General features: G+C 36.1%; 1 protein-coding gene across 15 annotated transcripts in view; it reads right to left on the reverse strand.

Moving 5' to 3' along the window:
- LRRIQ1 (leucine rich repeats and IQ motif containing 1) overlaps positions 1–6,502 on the reverse strand; it is a 109,208-nt gene extending 102,706 nt beyond the window's left edge. For 10 of the 15 annotated variants that reach the window (XR_002866681.2, XR_002866680.2, XM_086887811.1 and 7 more), the window contains exons 1-6: positions 6,307–6,502; positions 5,366–5,528; positions 4,075–4,186; positions 3,047–3,117; positions 1,759–1,861; positions 888–1,096 (exon numbers count right to left, since the gene is read on the reverse strand). Coding sequence is in view for 13 of the 15 variants with exons in the window: in XM_086887811.1 (XP_086743937.1) it covers positions 888–1,096; positions 1,759–1,861; positions 3,047–3,117; positions 4,075–4,186; positions 5,366–5,494 (624 nt within the window). In the remaining 2 variants the exon portion in view is untranslated. The remainder of the gene's footprint in view (positions 1–887; positions 1,097–1,758; positions 1,862–3,046; positions 3,118–4,074; positions 4,187–5,365; positions 5,529–6,306) is intronic. The other 5 variants (XM_086887812.1, XM_023932924.2, XM_086887816.1 and 2 more) reach the window with 3 other exon arrangements.
- Positions 6,503–24,767: the final 18,265 nt, after the last annotated feature.

The following is a 24,767-nucleotide window of genomic DNA, read 5'->3' on the forward strand; positions in this document are numbered from 1 at the left end:
TTTTGAAAAGAGAGCTATAGCAGACACTGAACTGGCCTTCAGAGATCAAAGATCTTTTCATTTACTAAGCCCTTCTTCCTACTGGTGACTTGAATTACCCTGCTGGTGCCAAGGTGCCCACCTCTTCAGAAAGCCACAAAGTAGTTAACTGAAAAATGTAGTGTTAATGCACCTTTCAAAACACACCTATTTAGGCTGAATAATAAAATTCTGTGGCCTCACAAGCATAATATCAGAGAATTACATTTCTTCATGCTCTTATACTCTTTTATCTTTCATGATGCTCCACCCACTATAGCAAAACATGACTAAATAGTCTGAGAGTGCAACCAGTCAATGTGTTGAGTCATCATCTGTTATGGCCAAACTCAGTAGCTGAAGCCTGAGTAAGTTTCCCAGACAAAGATAGGGAAAGCAAATATTGTAACTTTTACCTAGATGAAGAACAGCACCAGCATTACTGAACTGAATATTTTTGGTTCTGATTACATCCATTAAGATTTTTAACACTGAAATGTGAAATTGGGGTGGGAAGTCCAAACTAGCTAAGTATTTTCTATTAGGGAGCAGTGACTATTTTTAATTTGTGTTTAATTTCAGCACTCCCATTTCCAGTAATTTGGCTGTTTTCACAATATAAGAACTTTGTAAAGGCAAAGCTTAAGGAATAATTTAAAATTTAGCATAGCAAATTCATTGGCTATTGATTAAAACCATAAACACATAAAAACCCATGGACTATACTTAAATATGTTTTACTCACTGGTAACACAAGTAGACAAGGTGTAGGATTGTCATACAGTTTGAGATAGTAGTCTCTTTTTCACATTAAAGCCTGAATTCAGATAGTCCAGACTGGAACACATTAGCTTAATATCATTCATTACCTTATGAAGAAGATCTAACTTTATTCTTTCAGCCTCAAATTGCTCCAGATGCTGCACCCTTCTTGCATGTTTCTCTTCATTCTGTTTTTCCCTTGATTCTCTCTCAGCTTTCCACTTTTTCATCTTCTCATCTTCAAGCTCAAGTGCTGCTCTACACTTTTCCTCTACTTCACAATGGGCAAGACTTACGCTCATTCCAAGGCCAGCTACTAATCAACCAAGAAAACATTTTATTTAATTTTGTAATAAGCACTGGGGAAGATTAAACAGTCTTAAGGTATTTGGTAAGAAAAAGTGCCTATGATGATATAGCCAGCAATATATATCCCCAAGGAAATCAGAATTGCAGCACAAGTCCTTTGCAGAGATGTCTTACTGCTATTCTGCACACTTACTGACTCTGCAACTACTATGCTTATTCTAAAAACATACACTGCAGGATTGCAGAGGACGTCTTCGGTGGCTATTAGTGGGATCTTTAGCACTGGTATGCTCCAGCCCAAGTCATCCAAAGGCCATGGCAAAGGAACATTCCCACACAAGGTGACTACAAAAAAACCCCCTCAAACCAAACCATAAAAAAAAAAAAGAAAAAGCTGTGGCCAAAGCAGAACCTGCTTAGTGCCTCTGTGCAGCTTTCATTTTTGAGTGGTATTTTCTGATACTAATTTTTATGATGATTTTGTAATCTTGAAATGAGATAAAAGCAAATGTGTTTGGTTATGTCCAATTCAGAAAGTATCAAGCCTTGTTGTATAATGCAATATTAAATTCTTTAAAAATAATTCTATGATACTTTTGACAAAAGAAAAGCATGAAATAGTGATACGTTAAAGATCAACTCATCCAAATGAAAAATGTGCTTGCTTACCTGTAAGAAAGTGGTCATCAGTGACCACTTCATCACTGATAGACTGACTATAATCAGGTGTTGCAGCAAGCTGCAAGTCTTCATTTTCTCCTCCAAGCAGTATCTAACATAGTTTAAAATTGTTATTAAAAAACAAGAAACAAAATTTAAAAGCAGAACATTATAAAAAGCTTCCAGAACAACAATGAGCTTTATACCATATGACAAGTACAACGGCGTTAAGCTTACTGCTGACTGGAATCCTTACACATTGAATACTGCAAACACATCAGCCAAAATATTGTTTACTAGAGTAACAAATATTGTAGTATTTGTCAAAATACATAATATTTCTATTTGGTTTTTAAATACATTTAATATTTTGACTTGGAAAAATTAATGTCTTGCATTTGGGATTTATTTTACTTTCTGTGAAACCAAGCACTACATGTGTGAATACTGTTATGCACACTGGGGAAGAACTAGTTACAGAGCAAAGTTTTAAGAAGTCTATTTCAAAATAATACTGTGGGCAAAAGGATTGTTATATTTATTTCATTGTTCTTTACTGGCAAGTAATCTATTTCTGCTCATTTATCATCTGTTCATCACATGCTTCGGGCCTATATTAATATTTGCTATGCAGCTGAAGTCACATGAAGTAATTGTGCTGTTTTAAACAATGGTCTGAGAACAAAAATCATGTTTGCAAGAGTGTTCACTAATAAAAGCCAGGCAGCAAATTAAAAGTGATTACAGTAAATACAGTTTTATATTTTTCTAAGAAAACTTCAGCAAGTTATTCAGTAAATCCTATGAAAATATAGAAACACCCATGTTCATAACTCTTGATTTGTCTTTGAAAGGTACATAGATTACTATTTTAAAATTTTCTATAAAACAACGGAATATATTAGGAGCAAGATTAATAGTAGCACATCTTCCTGATCATCATAAAAAAATAGGATTAGAGAAGCTTAAAAGTGCTATCATAATATTAATATTCTGCAAATAATTACCAATACAGGATTATTCAGTTTTGCTTAATTTTGTTGATTTTTGTGCTCAATATCTCAGATAATTTATGTAAAATTTGAAAGCTTATAGACATGTTCCTATTACAGTTGATGTCCTAATTCTCAAGAATTGTATACAGAAACTCATCTTAATACTTTATGGATAGTTTGGCAGAAAAAAGCCTGAATACATTTATACATCTCCTTAGAAGGCCACCAAAGTAAATGTAAGTTATCTAGATTACTTAATAAAATCTTTTTTCACAATAAATACTGTACAAATTAAAAAATACCTTTTCATTAAATTGTTTTGAATCTTCATTTGATTCAGAAGTATGGCTAGAAACTACTTCATAAATGTCACCTAAAGAAAAAATAAATAAAAAAATTAGTTCACTGAGAGAAAACTCCTTACCAGTGCTCAGCTTTGGTCTATACTGTTTATCTATTCAATTTGTTTAAACTAAAATAAAGTTGTTGTTTTTTTCCCTTCCTTCTCCCCCAGTTTTACTTAAATATGTATGGGAATCATTATCTATATTAAAAGCAGAAAATGTGTGTACCAGAAACGAACACAATGATACTGTAAGAATACAGTGATAGCAAATACAAAAGAGCAATCCCCATCATAAAACACAGCAGAACATTTTCTGTGCAGAAAAATACAGTAGCACTTGTATCAGATAGGTCAAAAGTTGACAAAGAACTATAAAAACAATGAAAAAGAATGAGACTGTATTACAAAAGAAAGAATAAATAAGGATATTCCTCAGATATCTAAATTTGTAGTCAATATTGAACTTCTGGTCACCAAGCCTGTTGCACTCATGGAAAAGACAGTGCCCGGTCTCTGGCATATAAACTATGAGCTTGGCTTCAGTCACACAGCTGAAAGCAATATTTTTTTTGCCAATTAACAGTCATTTCATGCAATGTGAGTTGGGCATCTCTCAAGGCAGACTAAACATATCCTGTGGGAGTCAATTGTATCTGAATTCTGCATTTCAGCTCCTACTGACTTCATTTTAGATTTCGCTGAAGAGTCTGGCCTGGGCCCTGACTCAGAGAGTAATCTTGCAGCTTGCCCTCTTTAGCATTGATGAGTTTTCAGAAAAGTTTAATTTCTGCTCAGATGTTAATTTAAGAAGATAGCATTGCATGGATTTATTCCTAGAGATTTTCATCATGCATCCAGAAGCTAATGGAATAGGTTTCACTGCTTGTTCTACTTAAAGTTTGTATTATTTTACTGATGGTTGTTAGTCTAGCTTCCACTGGCAATATGAGGTGTACAAACATTTTAACTGTGATTGATGCTTACTTGTACTTTGCTCATCTTCTAAGTCCTGCAGTATAACCTTTGCAGCATCTTGATTGCTGCTCTTGATAAAATTTAAATAGGATAGAATTGATTCTGGCAAGTCTTCTGAAATCTAAAAAAAACACAGCCTTTGACATATATTCTATATTTTCATCTCACAGGCTTGAAAAGAGGAAAATACTTGACATGAGAAAATAAAGACTTGTTTTGGCTTCACCTATAAAGCATTGATGGAGATTTAGCAGCAATGTCCACCAAAATTTTTCCAAATTCCTACACTCTTCTCATTGTCTTACCACCCACTGAACAATTAATAATTCTAAGTTTAATTACATTCTAATCAAATTTTGTAATGCATCTTTCACTATCTCCAGAAACACATTTCAATAAAATATTGTATTTATAACTGTGTTGGACAAAGAAATTAAAGAAAAAGGATAAGATAAAAATTAGCAAATACCTATGAGACACAGGATGTTTTTGTTTAAAATTTTTAGACTCATTACAAAATAAATCAATTTTAAATTTATTAATATTTAAAGTATGCATGTAGAACCAATCCTTCATGTTTCTTTATTACATATAAACTTTCTGTTCAAAAGACTGTCTTTAATGTCAAGATTTTGGGGAAAACAGACTGCTTGCTCTCAGATGTGCAAATTGTGGTAGACATTGCTAACATTCAGTATGTGAGTGCATACACACTTATCACTGATGCCTTTGTCTATATCCATATGAAACATGATTTATGATCAATATTATCTACCCTAATATCCTACAAACCAATCCCTTTGCCATGAATCTGAAAGATTAAAATGGCAGAAAAGGACACAAATAATCAATTTTATTTCAGAGGAAAGCTGCTTCCCAAAATAAGTAATCCAAGAAAGAGGACTTGATGAATCTATTTATATGAAATTTGTATCTGGAAATTTTATAAGGAATCTCCTAAATCACTCTCTTATTAGAGAAAAATACAGATTTCAGTGAAGAATCATCAGTTTATTCATCTAGATTTAATCTACCTCATCAAGTCTTCCAGTTTCAGGGGATTCTAAAACAAAATCTCCAGGTCTGATCTTCTCAAGCAGAATGCTGATACTCATCTCTCTTATTGTCTTGTCACCACTGGAGGTTACATTTTTCATGAAGCAATACTACCAAGACTACTTTTCAGAAGAAATCCTCAGGTGTGTTGGGAAAATGTTCCTTCATCAAACGTGCTTTCCAGTGCCAACACTACTTTCATACTACACACCACAGAAGCAGTTTTAGCTCACTGAATACTTACTGTCTCACTGTCACTCCAGGGTTCATCTGATACCTCTGTCTCAGCATCATCTGTTCCAAATGAAGAAACACTGATTCTGCCTAATTCAATTTCTACTTCTTTTTCAATTCCTTCAATATCTTCCGACATTCTACTTCCCACAGCGTCTTATGTGTTTTGAAATCTACACAAAATAAAATACCTTTCAGCACAGCATGAGCCAAAATAAAGAGAGTGCTCATTTAGCCTAAGTTCATTCAGATGTGTTTATTGAACAGTTGGCTTAAAACATGAAAACCTCATTCCATACCAACAAGCAAAAACTAAGAAAAAAATTACCTTGTGATAAGAGAATCCCTCTCAGGATACCCCTTATAATTTTGCATATGTTAATAAATTTTAACATTTAAAACCTCCACCTGCACTCTACTCCCTCACAAGGATTTTTTTCTTCCAGCCCTAATAGCTACGAAGGGGGGAAAAAACCGTTTGAACAATAAATAAATATTAACAATTACAAAATAAGACTAAGAATATAGAGAACACTCGATGAAGTTTTAATGATAGAGAGAAAGCAGTGAAAAATGATGTAACCCAGAGAAGTAAAAAACTTGAGGATGGATGTAGGCAGGGGGAAACCGGGTACCCTGTCAACGCCCTCCCTCCATCCCTTCGCAACCTGTTGCCCCCTGCAATCAGGGGAATGAGAGGCAGCGAGCAGCTCCTTGCCGGCTCCTACAGAGGGAGACCGAGCACACGGAGCGTATTTCTGCCGGGAAGGAGAGGAGCAGATCCCGGCTGAGAAAAAACTACACTTCCCGAAAGGCACCGCGCCAGGAGGCAGCACCGCCGTTTCCTGACACCCCCGCGGCACCGCCCCTTTGCATGCTGGGAGTTGTAGTCCAGCCCTCAGAACACCCGCAGTCCTCCAGTCCCCCCGTCTACTTCAGGTACCCACTCACCTGTCGTTCAGTCAAACTCTTCACGGAGCCTCCGCCTTTCTGGCCGCCTCTGGAAACCGGCTGCCCCTCCGCCCTGAAATTCCTCATCCGTCAACAGCGGACGGCCGGGAGCTCCAGGGAGAGGACGAGAGCCCCACACCGCGCTGCTACCGCGGCAGTGTCACCACGGCAACGGGAAACAGCGGCTCGGACGGGCAGCGAGAGGAGGCAAACTTCACCAGGAGCTATTTCGCGTTCTTGGGGCGCTGGGCGGTGCCCCCCTGCGTGAGGCGGAGCACCTCGCAGCACATTGTTTTTTTGTGATTTTATTTGGTTTTGTGTTTTCTATTTATTTATTTCAATTTTTTTTAATATTAAGGTTTGGTGTTTCTTTATTTGGTTTTGATTTTTGAGGGTATTTTTATTTTGGTTTTGTATTCTTTTTTTGGTTTTGATTTTGGCTTGTGTTTGGGTTTTTTTTTTAAGTCATAGACAGTAATTTAGTGTTCACAATAAATTGCAAGAGGCAATTATCCGGAGGGAAAAAACATAAATAAAAGTATACTAAAACCACAGTAAAGGTGGAATAAAACACTGTGGGTTTGCTTCCATTCTTGTTTGCCCAGAGAACTCTACAGTAATGAAAAATGAGAACACAGCAGACGTCCCTTCTGTCCTCCCATGTTGGGGCTCAGCCATGGCTCAGAAGGGCTGGCTGGTGCTGGGACACTGGGTTCTGGCACAGCTCACAGGTGCAGGGGGACCAGGTGCACCAGGCAATGCCAGTGCTGCAGGTAGGGAGCAAATAATAGGAGTTAAAAAAAAAAAAATATTGTGAGAAAGGTAAATACAAATACAAATTCATAGTCATAGAATGGTTTGGGTTGGAAGGAAACTTCCACATCATCTTTTCCCAACGACTGGCTGTGGGCAGGGACAACTTCCGCTAGATCAGGTTGCCCAGTGCCCCATACAGCCTGGCCTTGAACGCAGGGATGGGGCACCCACAGCTCCTCTGGGCAACCTGTTTGCAAGCTTCACCACCCTTTGTGGTGTAAAGAATTTCCTTGTAGCATCTAATATAAATCTCCCAGTTCTAGTTTAAAACCTGTCCCCCTTGTCCTATCACATCTGTCTGTGCAAAAGTCAGTCGCTGGTTATTAAAAGCTGGAGAAAATGTCCAGTTGGAGAATTAGAGACTAAATAGAATACAGCCTAGGAAAAGTCACACAGATCAGGCAGGGTTCAGATAATAATATTTTTGTGTGTTTGTAGGGAGCACATTTTACCCTGAGTCTGATGAGGAATACCAAGATGCAAAAACAGGTATAACAAAAATTAAAAGCCCAAAGACAATTTTAGGTTTTACTTAGAAAATATGCATTTTTGGAGCACTAGGAAGGATCTTCCAAAAATGGTAGGGCTTTTCCCATCTACCGTCCTTAGAATAAGCTGAGTACCTTTCTAAAATTTTAGGAGCGTTAAGCAAAAAAAAAATCTTCAAGGGCAACTGCTTACAGTTTTCTCACATGTTATGGATAAGCAGGATATTTAAATATTTTAAAAAATGGAATCTTATCCATTTGAAATCCATCTTTTTATATGATCATATCACTGGTGATCTTTTCTATGTGATCAACTCTTTATTCACTGATTAAATGTGCACTTAATGCTTCTTTTGTAGTGGAGTTATGCTGTGCAAGTACTGAATAAAGACCATGTCCCATGCTTAGCAAAAATTGCTAATAAAAGAGATGTTTCATAGAAGTCATAGAAAGATTTAATTTCATTTCACAAAATAAGGAATTTTGAAATAACTACTCATTCAACCCTAACTGAAGGACAACTTTACACTAACCCTTACCCTAGCCCTAATCCTAAACATAACCATAAACTTAACCCTAACTCTAACCCTAACAATAAAACCCTCATCCATATAGGTGATCAAGTTTAGAAAGAAGTAGGAGCAGCAATATTGAGGCCCTACCAGGACCACCTTGCCATTCATGTTACAGCCATGTTGTTCCTGGAGCTGTAGGCTCTTTTACTCAACCCTAACCTTAACCCTAAACATTTCCCTAACCCTTAGACTAACCCTAAAATCCCAATCCACATGGGTGCTTGATTTTAGAAGGATGTAGGAGCAGCAAAGCTGGGCTGTGCTATGATCACCTTGGCATGCCATTTCCAGCCCTAGTGCTCCTGGAGCTGTAGGCTCTTTGACTCGCTCAGCACCAGCCCCAACTCTAACCCTGATCCTAATGACATCTTGGGACTGTGCAGAGATCTACCATAGGTTACACAGCTGAAAAAGTGTGGATTTATCAGTTGTGGCACCCTGACCTGATGACCTTGCAGTGCCTTTTAGATTGCCAGTGTCCCTGAAGCTGTAGGTTCTGCAGCTCTCTGAAGCCTCACACAAACCCTAAATGTAGCTTGTTGTTGCTGCTGAGATCCCCATCACCATCATTGGCACTGATTCAAAAATTGTAGAGTAAACAGTCTTGGAGCTCTGCTGTAATGAAAATTCTTCATTTCAAAAATTTGGAAATAAGGGGAAACAATTGCATGGCATGACAGGAAGTGCATCAAAATGAGCTGAAACTTTTTTTTTATTGTCATTGAAAACTTTCATGCAGTGATATGGAAAGATCTTTAGTTGTGTTGAGATTTCATTTGAGCCAGGACTTTATGTCTTTCTATCAACAATGTAAGGAAAAAACCCCACAAAGTATGACCTCTAAAAAGACTGTATTGGCCAGAAATGTATATATCAATTAGAAATTATTAAAAAAAAAAATCTTATTTAGTAAAAGGTTGATTTTTCAGGATCTGCTGCTATTGGCAGATTCCTTGCTGTTATATGGGTCACTATTGAAGAGATAAAGCTCTTGAAGAACTCCTGATTTCATGTAGGAACAGAGGGTTCTGATCACTGAAAGCTGAAAAAATTACTGCAGCTGAAAAAACTGATAGGAGTCCTGGTACTTTTCACAGTGAAACACTTGATCTGCTTAGGTCTCAAGGCTGATGTGAACCAAGCAGAGATGTTATGAGGTCAAAGTAGAGCTCCTTCTGTGAGAAAATTTGAATAGGTTTTGCATTGCGACTTGCAGAAATAGTGCTTGAGGTCTAAAATGACCTTGCAAATTAGTACTCTCAGTACACATGCTTAGTTATTACTCAAAATATTTCCTGTGGCCTGGCAGCAGGTAATTTGTTTACTTCTTTAGAAAAGTCCTTTAAAACATTTAGATGGTGTCAATTATTTTGGAAGTCAGGAACGTTTTTGACCAGTGGTCTGCTATCCACCTTTGAAATTAATTCTGCATTATGGGCTTTTAAGTGATTAACAGCTTAATATAGTTTACTATGCTTCCATAGATAAGCTGTGAGTCTTTTAATATGACTTCTCCCAGAGGTAAGTTACACCATTGTTAATGAGTGCTGAAGATAATTGATGATTCTAGATAACTCACAAAGCATATATGTCTAGTCTCAAAATTACAAATGCATTTGCAATGTACTTTAAAAATCTGCTCTTTGAAAATCCATTCATTGCATTCATGATTTCTCAAGTGATTAATGGTGACCCCATTATGTCATTGGTGCAGCCTGGCTATGTGCTGGCATAGTTGAAAGCAGTTTTATTGAACTGTTGTAGGAGCACAGACTCACCACCTACCCAGCTACTGGAATCACTGGCATCTGCTATGAGAAAAACAGCAACAAATAAAAGAAAATCATTAATAGTATTTTATATATTCTTGGTGATATTCAATGTACTGCTTAAAACTGGTAACCATTTTAACTAAACCCATGAAGTTGCTGAAATGCAATATTTATACAGAGAAAGGACAGCTTTTGCCAAGTTATCTAATTTTCAAAATTTAGAAGCAGTAGATCTTGAACTGACCCTTCAATGTATTAAAATGACATGTTGTTGTTTAGCATCTCTGAGCTAAAATATGGAAAATTTTCATCCCAGAAAACAATTCAAATATTTCTGAAGATCCGTCCTGATTCAGAATGAGAATCTCCTGGAATTTTCTACGTAAAAAAAATTCCATTCTCCAAGCTGTTTGATAGTTTAGTTTCCTTTTGTTTCACTGTTATTGAAGTAGGTTATTGGAAAGAGCTATTTGATAATTATTTGAACACAGCATAGTGTTTGCTTTGTCCTCCAAGTTTGAGCTATGTGTTGAAGAGAGATCAACTGCTACTAAAATGAGTTGGAAAAGGGAAATTGCTAAAGATCTCAGAGAGAAGAATTTTTTCCAATTAAATGGAACAAAGGAATAAATAAATATTCTCAAAATTTGGTCCATATTGAAGTTTCTACATCCAAATTATCATGGTTTTTTTATTTTTATTTGTTATGTTTTATAAAATTTTTCCCCCTTGCACTCATTATGAAAGGACATTTATTGAGCTTTTTCCAATATTATTTATCTATAGTCTCTTACTGCTTACACAAAATTTCTACACTGAAAATACTTTGTGCAGCTAAAGGTTATAGTCAAAATGCTTCACTTTAACCTGGATTTATAAATATTTTCTTTTTCTATTTAGATGGGTTCAGGAGGTCATGAGTTTGGAAGAGACTTTCAACACCATCTAGTTCCGACCCCTTTGCCATGGGCAGGTACATTTTCCACTGAACCAAACTGCTCAGAGTTCCATCCAAACTGGCCTTGAACACTTCCAAGGATGGGACATCCAGAACTTCTCTGGGAAACCTGTTTCACTGCCTCACCAGCCTCAAAGTAAAGGATCTAATCTAATGTAATGTTAGCATTTATGTGTCTCTATATCAAGGGATCTGTTTGCGTAGGAACAGCTGAGCTGGAGCAAAATGATATGTATTACCCTCTTCTAAAAACCATGCAGTGTTACAAGGACCAGCTGATGAGGACAAAAATGCAGAGGTTGCTTCTTGACAGTGCAGAACAGTAAATAATGGGAAGTTGTCCAGTGTCATCTGCTATTTTCTTGTTTTGCTCATCAGTTCTGAATTTCTGTTTCTACAGACCCTTGTCACTATTAAAAAAATCACTTCCAAGTATAGAAAACATTTATGTATCTGTTTTATTGTATTTGTACCTATTTTAATCTACATAATAATTTGACAATTGTTTTAAAAAAACCCAATATAATAAATATACATTTTAACCTGCAAGGTTAACATCCATTTCAGTATGCATAATTGAAGGAAGGGCAGAAGTCAGGAAGAAGGATTTTTAATAATATCTAAAATTCTGAGGCTGAATATGAAATAAGTTCATTTTTACTCAGACAATTAAAAGCATGGCCTATTTTACCTCTTCCGTATGTCATACCTTCCCATAGATGTAGGTAGAAAAAATATTCTGGCTATGAAATGAGCCAGTTCAATAATGAAAAAGTTTCTTTTTCATACTCACCTAATCCTCACTAGCACAGATCATGACTGTCTCATCACCCTCAATATATTATCACTGACACATTCTTGTCAGATGGCAAAGAACTATTATCCCCATTCAAGAGCTAAGACCAAGAATCATAGAATCATTTAGTTTGGAAAAGACCTTTAAGGTCATTGAATCCAACCACATTTGGATTTATAGGGTACTGAAACCTTTAACTCTTAACCCCAAATTTTGTGTCACTTGAAATAAATTTCAAGATACTTCTGTGAATGTGGACCCAAGTGACTTGCTGGTCATCACACAATTCTGTACTTATGCAGGAAATTCACCTTGTGTCTTTAGACATCCTGATCATTCTCCTTTATATCCTCTGTATTATCATCATAAGAGCCCAGTTAGCAGTCAGATTGGCTCAGCTGTGAGTTTGAACAATTTCTTCATTATTTTTATCTCATCCTTTTTCCTTTCCCAGATTTTTTTTTATTGCACTCACCAGCTATTTAGCAAAGTCAGAAAGAATAATATTTGGCCAAATGAATCATGAACTCTCCTGAGTATTGCTGTGGTGCAAGAATTCTCTGAACTGTCCTTATGACAGTCTATGAAATTACTTCCACTTAAATTTTGATCAGCCTCTACTTGTTGTAATCATGATAATATTAACTTTTGGGCTTTAATATGTTTGGGTTTTGCTCATGATTATGGTTATGGTAGTATGCTACAAAATTTTGTGTGTTAAATTTTGAAGTACTATGTCATTTACTAGCTGGTTTACAAATCTTCTTGATTAGCTAAATATTAGCTTCCTGAGTGCCTGGATCAAAGTGATGTAAATAGTACTATATAGTACATTGCACTTTGAAACAGAAGATGTCCTTTATCAGATTTGGTCAAGAAAAAAAATTAATAAATGTTGCTTACTTAGGTCTTTACATTTCCTTCCAGTACTTCTCTGTTTTGTCCTTATCTCTTGCATAATTTAATGTCAAGAAATTTCACTGTGTCTAATAAATATTGGAGTCCTCAGGTCTTTTCTAAGGAATGTTGTTGTTGACATCTTTTTTTTTCACTCAATATCTCTTACCAATAATTTAATCAAATGGCTTTAGTGGTTCAGAGTGGAGGGATCTTGAAACCTTAAAACATGCTTTCTCCTCTGATCAATGAGGTGAGCTGAAACATCTTGGGAACAGAGGAAGGTGTAGTATTGCAAGCATATGTAGAACCATTTTTTATTTTTTCTCTAAAACTTCCCTTTCAGTAATCATTTTTCTGATCCTTATACATTTGGTATCTTCTTTTTATTTAGAATGAAAATAATTCCACCTCAAGTGCTTTCCACAGGCTGAATTTTTTACTTAGAGGACTTCAAATTCAGGGGAGCACCACCTTCCCTCCAAGAGTTACATTTTGGGAAGTATACAATAGTTCGGTCAGTATGAAGTAGCTTCTGAAAATGTACAGATTCTTCAATTCAGTCAACATGGGAGGTTCTTCACTATTCTAGCACAGTAAATTACATCCAAATCTAATAAATTTCTATTCATGTCTCAGTGGTTTGTTACACCTAAAATAATTAATCATGTCCCCCATTTCAAAAGGGTATTGAGGATGAGACTAGCTGGAGAAGTACAGCCATGTAAACCCGGACAAGTGTTCTGGTGCATGTGAAGTGTAAGGTATTCCTGTAGAGTAGCAATTCATCTTTTTTTCCTTGGTAAATATTATAGAATGACATCCTCTTAGAAGTACCATTATTCTGCTGGTTTGAGAAGGAGCCTATTTGCCCTAACTTATAGCTTTTAGAATTTGAAATGGCTAACACTATATCATCGGGATCCCACCTTAATAATATATGGTTGAGAATTCAGAAAAAATTATATTATTACAATATTACAATATTATAGAACAAATGTCAGTTATGTGCTCACATATTGGCTTTTCACAGTAGGCTGAAATCCAAATTCTTTAAAAATGTACTGTGGTTTGTACACAAATATTATTTTAGGATAGACTGAAACAACTTCTAATGTCCTAAGGAAAAACTTGGCATGCCCAAGTGACAGAGGAATGTGACTCTGTATGTAAGGAAATGGTCCACAATACCTAATAAGAACTGTATAGCCACTCACAATTTATAATGGATGTTAAAATTTCCATCAATCACACAGATAACTAGACAATAGACAAATGTGTGTTTGCAAGAAGATTATATACAAAATTGTCAATACTGACACATATACTGCTAATGCTTACCAGGAATAATTATAAAACATCACTTTCTATATAAAATTTAGTAAAAAAGGAATAAGAATGAATACAAGATAAAATTTAGAGGATGGGAAGCTAATTCTTTTTTTTTAATGTTTTGAGATACATAAATGGAAACAAGTATTTGCTTGCCAATTTATGCAGTTCAGATAGGTAGCCACTAGAGGACACAGGGAGCTTAAGAATAATGCAGGTGATAGAAAAAAAAAAAAAAAAAGATTAAGATTTGCCGAATGCCATGTGTGCACACCTTATACATAGCTTACACTCAAAAGCGTATTGAATAAATCCAAAGTTAATGGCCACGAGGCACTGTACTAACAAAGAAAATTATGTTGAGAGACTGTGCTTCAAAGGAATGGCATGGGAAACAACTCTCAGTAGCCGTATTAAATCTCTGTAAGCTGATGAGTGGATCCAGTTCAGCTAATTAGGAAGTTATGTCACTAAAATTAGGAGGTGTCCTTAAAGGAAAAATTACTACAAGTGTGCAGGTAGAAATCATAACTGCATAAATTCTCTTTGCAAAGTAAAGAGAGAAAACAGAGACTGTGGTTGCACAGTCATTTGGCTTAAAAGCACTTTTCTGCTTGGTGCAGGGTGGTCCCATTGCCTCATTTAGCCTTACTCCCATACCTGGCTGGGCACTCGTAGCCATGCAGCTCTGTGAGGAGCTGATCCAAAGCTCTAATTGGCTCCAAAAAATAATCCTGCAATAAAGTAGTGGTTTGTTTAATTTATTGGTTGGTTGGTTTTGTTTATTTGTTTTGGTTACTTATTTTGGGTTTGGGTTCTGTAGTTTGTTTGCTTGATTTGTTTGTTTGCTGGGTCTTTTTGGTCAACTCTTGTCCAGTGTAATATATATATATATATATATATATACGTTACAGAGATTGGAATTTCTGTTCTTCCTCTCTGTACATAGGGTGTTCTAAACCCTATCCTAAAATTAGGTTTCCTCTTGTTTTCTTAATATATACCCCACTTTGTTACTTGCCTGAATGAACAAAGGTTAATCTACAGTAAAGGAACACTGAATCTTACTCTCAGTGTACTCTCAGTGTCTCATGACTTGAAATTTTTAAATGGTTTCAACATTTTGAGGACACTGAGACTGAAAACATTGTCTATCTTTGTAACTGGCTCTCCAGTTATTCTAACATTAGATAATATAAGGGAATGAGATCAGCGTCAGCATTACATCAAATAAATAGTCACGGTGTTCACTGTGACTAATGTTTGCAGAATTCTCCAGGGGGCTTAAGAAGAGTTCAGGTGGCTTTGAATAAATTCTGCATTGCTCAGTTTAGACTTACATTTTTACAGGGCTACAGGTACAAGCTAGCTGACATGCAGCAATGTAGTAGGCACTTTGAAACTGCCTTGTCATTGAAGCTCTGAGATAATATTTGGACAAATTAGGCACAAATAAACTATATTGTCTACATGGCTAGGCAGCCCTAGAAAAACAGTAGTGTGAGTGCCACCTGGTTATTTTGTTTTCATGTTCTGAAAGAAACAGAAATTGTAGTTATTTGGTTTGCAATTTTATTGCTTATAATGCTCAGTTCCCGAGGGAACAGAATCTGCAGTTCCCACAGGACATTTGTAATTTGTGTTTGGTACTTATCCAAAGCTAATGTAATCAATGTCAGTCCTGTGAATGTCATGTATGTTCTGAATGGGGAGCTCCCAAAACACTATCGATTTAAATCAGCATAAAAGTCATGGGGAATAGGTGAAGAGGCTTATGTATTTCAAATACTAGTTTGGTCTAGAATATTTTGGATGATTCCAGGTATGACATCCAAGAATTTGAGGATCCAAACTCAAAAGAACAGATCAAAGAGATAATTTGTCTGGGATGACTCTGTAATAAAAATTTGAAAACGCTTTTTATTATATGGATACTACCAGATGGAAAATCATCATAACCACCATTAACAAAGAAAAAAACCCAAACCAAAACAAACCAAATACCATCCCCCACCCAGAAAAAAACCCAAATAAACAAAACAAACCAACCAAACAAAAAACACAACAAAGAAATACATAGCATAAAAAGGAGAAAATAAGATGAGAATGTGAGAACAGCTTTTTGTTTTAATAAGTAAAGCTTGCTAGATCTTTTAAGAATCACTAGCCAAGCTCCCATTCTCCATTCTTATAAAAATATCTAGAATTCCAAGAGGAGTACAGTAAATAGTACCCTTTTGCTTTAGCAGATGTAGTGACATTAACATATGATCCCAGTGATCTAATGATGTTTCAAAATAAAAGGTGACCTTTTTTTCTTTAAAGAACATTCTTAAGCCTCAATTATGCTAAATACAAATGCAGACAGTCTTGTATAACTATTTGATCACAGAACTTGTGGCATTTATTCCTTATGGCAATAAAGTGATTAGATTGATCTGTATATTTCATATTTCTAAAAAACTCTTCTCATCTAGATTCCTATCATGTAGTGATGGGAACAGTATATGTTTACAGTTAAATTTTTTCCAACCCAAACTATTTTTAACTACATTAATTTTTTTTAACATTTAATTAAATAGTTTCCAAATATTTAATATTAATATTTCTAGATCAACCAGATAAATAATTTCAATAGCATGAAAAGACATGTTTTTTTCCCCGCCGAAACTTAGTGGAATTTGAGGCTCCAAAAGTGAGCTTGTAAAATATTTTTGTGTGCAAATAAAAATCAGTGTTCTTATGCATTGGTAGTCAAAACCTTACATTATTTGGAAGCAACTACAAAATTAATATAAATTTACCCAAATAAAATTCCATTCCAGTGTGCCCAGGCATCATGAAATGTAGGGCAAACTTAAAGGGCCTCCCAGGGCAGGTAAAAGGCATGATAATTTTGGAGGAACAGGTTGCTAATATTAGGCATTTATGATGTCAAGTAAGGGAAGTCTATCTCTCCCCTTTTTGTTGAGTGTAGAATAAAGAATATAAGGATCTCCCAAATGGCTGGATGGTGCACCCCCTGACCTCTCCACTCTATCAAATAAATGCCAGTGGTTTACACTTTTTTGAGACTTAGAATCACTGAGTAATTGAATCGTCTGTGTTAGAATAAGCTTCAGATCACTGAGTCTTATCATTTACCAAGCACTGCCAAGTCCACCACTAAACCATATCCCCAAATGCAGCACTTAAATGTGTTTTAAATAACTCTAGGCTTTGTGACTCAGCCACTTCCCTGGGAAGCCTACCTAGTCCCACATGGACCTCTGCCTGTAATTCCACACTTTCCCAGTACTGCAGAAGTCACAAATTTGCTATCTGTCTCTGTCCTATTTTAATACAGATTGCACATGTTAATGTGAAGTGTTGGAGACTGGTACAACACATGATTATTAGACACTATGTTATTTGTAACCACCATGAATTGAGAATGAGTGTATGATCCTGAACATCATTCTAGTCCATCAATGGCAACACCCATCTCTTGGAATGGCTACATTGAAACTGATTCTGGCTCTTCAAAGTCTGCAGGTCATCTTGGCAAAGCATTGTTTCATTTAATAGCTACAGTTTCAGGAAAAAAAAAAAAATGCAGAATGTAAATGAAGAATTTATTAGTGGTTCTTGAGTCTGAACAAAATTGAGATTTAATTATTTGATTAGCATGACCGTTGCAATCTTCAGTACCTCACCTCCAATATCCTTGGGCTAGTACTTGCTCTTGTGTCACATCCATCATGCTCTTATTTATAATTCCATTCATCAGTCATTATCAGAGTGATGTTTAGGTGGATTAGATACACTTTTAGTATTTCTGTGACACCACCTTACTTCCTTTACTAGTTCAGACACAGGTAGATATCAATCATTGAGGAGCTCAGAGGAATGAATTAGAAAGGTTTGGTAATATCACTACATTCACTGCAGGAAATAAAAACAAGAAGAAGTAAAGTTTAAATGTCCCTAGCCTCAATCTTGCAAGCATTTTGATAGTCCTAAGCCATCTTAGTTGGAGACTTTCTTGTGCTTAGGCATTATGACCATTTCTTTCCTGCATCAAGTCTTAGGTTTTAATCAAGGGTATGTTTACATCCCTTCCTCTAAGGGACTTTCTCCTACCCTCACTCATCCATTTGCATTACGTTAGGAAGAACATTAATATTTTCAGACCTTTCAGGCCTTCCTCTGCCAAATATGTTTGAGAGTGGCAACAGATGCAAAATGTCTGGGGAAGGAATGGCAGATGGGCACTCAGGTGAGGATGTGTCTGTCTGTCCCTGTGTGCACACTTAAGCCCACGTGCACTCACACAGACACACCATTACAGCAGGGCTATGCGAGCAGGTCTCCTGTTCCTCAGACAGGGCACTGAAATTTAGACTGTAAGCACACTTCCATCTGCTGCCCTGTACCTCTGCATGATGTGATTCCCACACTCATCACACTGGTGATGACTTGTATGGAAGCAGTTTGAAATACTCACAGTATTTTTCCTTTACCAGAAAGGAAACCGTTCTTTTTCATTACTTCTGACAGATAGCTGTGTGCGCTAATAATTTCCAAATCCTCCACATAACCCCAGTAAGTTTAATATCCCATGGAAATTTACAATAGCTAAGAGTCTAATCCATATATTAGAAAGCACTTATATTTTAGAGAAACTAAAATTAATTACTTAAAAGCAAATAAAGTCACTGATACCCTCTTTACAAAGTTCTGTGTCATGTCACTGCTGAACATCATAGATTTCTCAGTGAATCTTTCTTCAGTGCACTAGCTGAAAACCTCCAAGTGGTGATATTTTTTCTGCACATACTTTCTATGTTTTACAGAAATAATAAACACAAATGCAAAAATCTAAGAACAAACATATTTAGTGTGTTGGCATGACTCTACAAACATGAAAAGAACCACTGGAATATTTCTCCATATTTATTTATAGCCTTTTCAACTTCCTCTCCCACCAAAGCATATTGATTTTAAGTGCATCATGAATATATAAAAAAAATATCTCTCAGATAATGTTGTACTTGGCTTATTTGCATTGCTTGCTTTTCATTTTTAGCCCTAAAAATCAAAGAGGAATTCTTCAGGAAAGGAAAGGCCAAGTTTTTCTCTTCTTCACTCGAGTTCACACACATCTTATTCCATCACATTTAGTGGCATTCCTCAAGTTGGAAAATAGTGTGAGCAAGGAGAAACCCTGAATCACAAAGCTTTCTCCAACTTTCTGGAGATGAGAGATCTTTAATGAACTGAAGATATATATTCCTTTTGCTGCTTTCATGAGATAATTATCTGTTCATTGTCAAATTGAAATGAGACAGTATTTCCTATAAAATATATCATTCAACATACTGAATAAGTCATGGATATATAGGATGAACTATTGTGAGGATAATGAGAAAATTAAATAGGAGAAATTTTAAAAAGAAAAAGAAAAAACACTAAAAAAGCTAAAAAGGTTATTTGAGACCACCACTGAATCTTGATTTAGAATTAAACTACTGAAATCAGCTTTGAAGTGCTGCACTTAGGACAATAGACATAGACTCAGAAATTCTAGGTTTGGGGTTTTTTTCTGCTATTGACATAGTGGGTCACTGTTGGCAAATCTTTTCATCTCCAAAAGCCTCCAAATGGAATAAGAACACATCCTCTTTGTATTCATATGACTTATTTGTTTCAAGTGTTATGTCTTTTGAATATATATATAGTTTACTTCTTAACTCTGTATATTTTAGTGGTCTTTGTTGGGAGTCACTGGGTGCTACTATAATAAATAGTAGTTTCATTGTTGCCCAAAAGGCTACTTGAGTCAGGTTATCCAAGGGTAAAAATCAAAATTCACATGTAAGGATCACAATAAAGTAATTTATAAAATTGAAATGAAGCTGCCTAAATCCAGCCATCAGCATGTGCGTCTGATCCTATCAGCAACAATCAGTACTTCTGCTCCCATGCAGGGAGAAAGCTGTTCATCTCTTTTGCTGAAGTCAGTTAAATCCAGACAAGGGCCAGACAGCTTCATCCTAGATTTGCAAAAATCTTATATCATCAATAGTAATTCCAGTCTAAAAAAAACAGGTTTGGATAGCATTTCTGTTTATATTAACAAGGTATTGCTATCAAATGTATTTTACTACTGTACTGTGAGGGTAAAAGATTGTAGACATTTTTGTTAGCATCTAGCACAGGAAAACAAGCAATTTAATGAAGGTACAGAAAATAAAATACTCCTTCTGAAATATCTACTGTTAGACATGGTACACTGGAGAAAATGCTGAGATAATTCTATGGTTCCTGGTTGGAATGTCCAGGTATTCAGCTGTCTGGCAGATTATTTTTGCTTTGTTCTGCAAAAGTGCCTTTAAAGAACTTTTTCAGTGGAGATTATTGATTTCAATATCCCTGAGATATTGCTGACAGAGTATTCTAGTGAAAGAGATCATCTGAATGTTTAACTAACCTAGCACATATCTGAAAACCTTCACTCTTTCCTTTTCATAGTTTAAGTCAGACTTCTGACCTTATGTATTATTTTATTTTGACAAGTTTACCTCAATTATGGGAGAACTGTGTCAGCTAGATGTCTAAAATGCAATTATTTAAGATTATCATCACTAATTAGGTTTACAAAATTTTTCTTGACAACAGCTGTGTCATGAGAACTCCTCCAAGTATGAACACTGACAAACTGGGAAATTCTTTCATATAGATTTCTTTCTATCATATTCTTTCATAACCCTGTTAGAATGATTCCATAAATAGTGGCCAGACTTGGTTCAAGTCAGGAAAGCTTTGACACCATTTATAAAGTTATCAGAACTTTTTTTCTTAATTCTTAAACAGATTTTTTTTCACCACAGCCAGAAAAACACATGATCCCAGAAAGACCCTCACACCAACAATTACTTTCCAGCCTTTATCCTGTTGTCTTCCATTTTCATGAAGGAAATGAAAAATGCAGCTCAAGTCTGCCATTTTTGAGACAGAAGTTGCAAAAACTTTTTTTTTTTTTGCTATCTACTTATTTAATACACGGTGAAAATAAAGCAAGCGTTCAACTAAGTACTTAACTAAGAGATATAGGAACAGTAATCCTGTTGAAACTTTACTGTTAATACCTGCTTATTGCTACAATCTTAGGTCTAAGACTTGTAGAGCTAATGGAGTCCTATAAGCTTACTCAGGAGATTTTTACCTCACTTACTTGAGTGTGCCAAGTGTTATGTTAGCACAAATATTTCCCAGATAAAAGTTGTGTTAATATTATGTTTCTTAGTTCTGTACCTTCACCTTCCTTACTGTAATTCATGGCATGATCGGGTTTTTAATTTTTTTTGTGCTTAGGAAATGGAGACGTCTATTTTTAATTTTTTCACCTAAAAATCTTTATTTTGCCTTTTGACATTTAAATGCACTTAAGCATGCTGTTCCATAGAAAAAATAAATGAATGTGTTTTACCTACAAACTTTTACTTTGTGCAAAATGAAAGAAAACGTCTGTGAAATCTGTGTGAAGCAGAGCTTCCAAATGTGAGAAAAAGTCATCAGGCAGCAAGTAACTCAACAGGACAGTTTATTGAGCTGTGGTGGAAGGTCGGCCCCGCTAGGCACTCAATAGCCATCTACAAAGAGCAAACTTGCAGACAAATTGTGAATACACATAACAAAAAAAAAAAAAAAATAATTTCCCTGCACTCCCTGATGACTATCAACTGTATTTCTGAGAGTGTAAATTATGTCTGTAAGATCACACACAGAGACCCAGGCCAAGGGTACGTTATGCAAGAGACTGCAGCTGGCAGAGTGCAGCAAGCAACGTGGCAGCACGAGCAAGCAGGTTTGAACACGGAGTGAAGGAGCAAGAGATCCAGACCATCCCTATGAAGAGTTTGTTCCTTAACCTGCACCTTAATGGTGGGGAAAGGAATTATAACACAAATCTAATGATTTTGGATACTTAATCAACTTGGCCATGATTGCAGGCCAATACTGTACATGGGAGGGTGTGCTCCTAAAAGCAGAGAAATTTGCCTATAACACAAAAATGAGGTACTGGACTGTTTCATGACATTAATGAAAAAAGATTTCATGTGGTTTCTAATGAGTTTTAACCTGTTTAGATAACATCATATAATAGTTTGACATATCTTGTAATTGTCTTCAGTAATTATAAAGCAGCCTTAAGGGCAGCTGACTAACAGCATCTCCCAACGATTTTCTTGCATCAGCAGCTAAAGAATCACATTGAACCTCCAAGATGAGAAGGTCAACTCCACTGAAACAGATGAGACCACATACATCCCAGGCTTCATGCTTAACAGAGAAACATCTATAAGTTTTTGTTCTAGTTTCGAGTAATTTTCCCAAACACGACTGTTGTTCTTCCATGTTCTGTAATGCAGAGGTTTAGGATTCATGCATGATTTCTATTTACATGGATGGCTTGCCACAGTGCTGCTGATTCTATGCCATTAAAGGCACCTTAAAGAATTCAATCTTTGCTAAAAAACTCTTTGAATGAACACTGCCCTGTATACCAAAACAAGATGGAGTATCTGCTACGTTTTTTTGAACCTGAGTAGGTGACTTACCTATCCAGTGATGCAATGAGGCCCTTGGATACTGACATTTATAAATTACTGATGGAGAAGTCTGCTAACAGTGAACAAGATTTTTCTCCCACAAACTGCTTAGCCATTAAACCTGAAAGTTTCATTTATCTCTGGATATCTACTGAAAAATTTTAAATCCTCAATGTCCCTGAAATAAAAAGCTGAATTTCTACCAGAAGTTCTGATAAACCCCCAGGTGTTTGTGAAACATTTGAATCATGTATGCATAGATGTTTTTTTCTGTATCCTTCTGCCACAGTCCTGGACTCTACTCACCACCAGATCAGGGGTCAACAACAAATTTCCTCACGTTTAGGAGTTGAGGATAAAAATTTATGCTTAACTAAGAACATAAAAGGTAAGGACATAAATAGTTGAGTGGGGAATCATGACCCTTATTTAGCTGGAGAAAAGTTCTGGTTTTGATTTCAGTAGTATTGCACATCTTAAATGGATTTGAAACAAGTCAAAACCCAGAAATTGTGTCATTTCATGGAGACAAATCTTTCTTGAGAAGCAAAACTAAAAACAAAATTATGAAAATACCTAACATCAACTTTCATTACATCAAGATCTTCAAATTTATTTCCAATCAATTTAGAAGACCAAAACAAATATAGGATTGATTTTTGAATGTCAAATAGGGGTCTCATAGGTTTGCTAACTGATGCTCCTCATATTCTTCAAAGAATGAATGCTATTCTCCTTTTACTGTCTTTTCTTTAAAGGTATTTTAGGAGTCCCTTTGTATCTATATATATAGTAGCTTGATTAAGCTTGATTTAAATTCAAATATTTTCAGTTAAAAAGAACTAGGATATATAATTTATTTGTAAAAATACAATAGCCATACCAGCTAAATATATCCACTGACAAACATGTTATAAGACGTGTTGTTACACAATGGTTCAGCAAATCATTTCATATTTGACAATGATAAGACTTGGAAGTTAAGGAAAAGTGGTGTTCTTTTCCACAGATCAAGCAATAGGCAGACTTACAGGATTGGCTGAGTACCCTCAGGTTAACAAACAACAAGATAGTCCAAACTTTAAACAGATAGAATCTATAGCTAAAGTTAATATCAGGAGGAAAAACAAGCACAGACAACATGGAAAACCAAAGCTATGGGTCTGAAAAGTCCTTCTTCCTTTCATTTGTTCAACTGTGACTTTGAGGTGCATCCATCTCCAAGGCCAAAGCTTGGATTGCTGTTTTTCTCTAACCTCCAGCAGAATTCACAAGGGATGTCTTGTACACTAGGCTGGCTTAACCCAGTCAGTTAACCAGTTAACCAGTTAACTCTCATGGACTAAGTGGGACTCCACACAAGGATGTCTTTGGGTGCATCTCCACAGTCATCCAGTATGGGAAGGACTTTTGGGTGCTTGCACTTGGATATGGTGGAGACAGGATCGGGAGGTGGAGCTCTACAAAAATGGGACAAAGAAAAGCAGTGAGGTCATGGCTTTGGGGTTTTTTTGCACCAAAGTAGCAACTTTCTCCTTTCTCTTCTTTGCCTTCTCTCTTACCATGACAGCATGGCATCTGAAAAGGAAGAAACAATCTCAGACTGAACTCAGTGGTAGGGACATGCAAGTATGTGCAACAGAGCTCAAATTGGTGAAGGATAAAAAGCATAAACATTCTCATTTTCAGCTGAAGAAGTTTGAGCACCTTGAATGGCTAATTTTGTATTTTCGCTTTATGATAGAAAGGAGAAGAGCAGCAGCAGTTCTTTGTGCATTTGAGTACACAGAGGTGGTACATACTTCTGGAATAAGACACAGCAAATAAGTAGGTGTAACAGCCTTCCCTTGTCTCCTGCTTGTGCACCCAAATACAGTGTCATTTTATTTCAGAGCATTGCTATTCCAAAGGTGGAGGAGAAGTTTTCCCTCTTGAACACACTTGGAAACTTAATTTGTGGCAAGCAGGGCCCAAATGCAGCTGGAGGATTGGTAGGTTATAAGACAACCCTCAGGCAAGTGAGTCTAAATGTTCAAAACCACTGAATTATCACCATCTACAGCCGGATTTTGGAAGGCAGCAACAGCCTTTGTTTCATCTTTAATAGAAAGACAGAGGTAATACCCTTTAGAAAAGGATTCAGAGGTGTTGTCTCCCAAGAGAAAGAAAGTACATTCTGATAGTGTTAATTAACGTAAAAAATAGCCACTCAGCCTCCCAACTACCCTTTCAC

Source organism: Cyanistes caeruleus, chromosome 4 (assembly GCF_971803275.1).
Source record: "Cyanistes caeruleus chromosome 4, bCyaCae1.hap1.1, whole genome shotgun sequence".
Classification (NCBI taxonomy): domain Eukaryota; kingdom Metazoa; phylum Chordata; class Aves; order Passeriformes; family Paridae; genus Cyanistes; species Cyanistes caeruleus.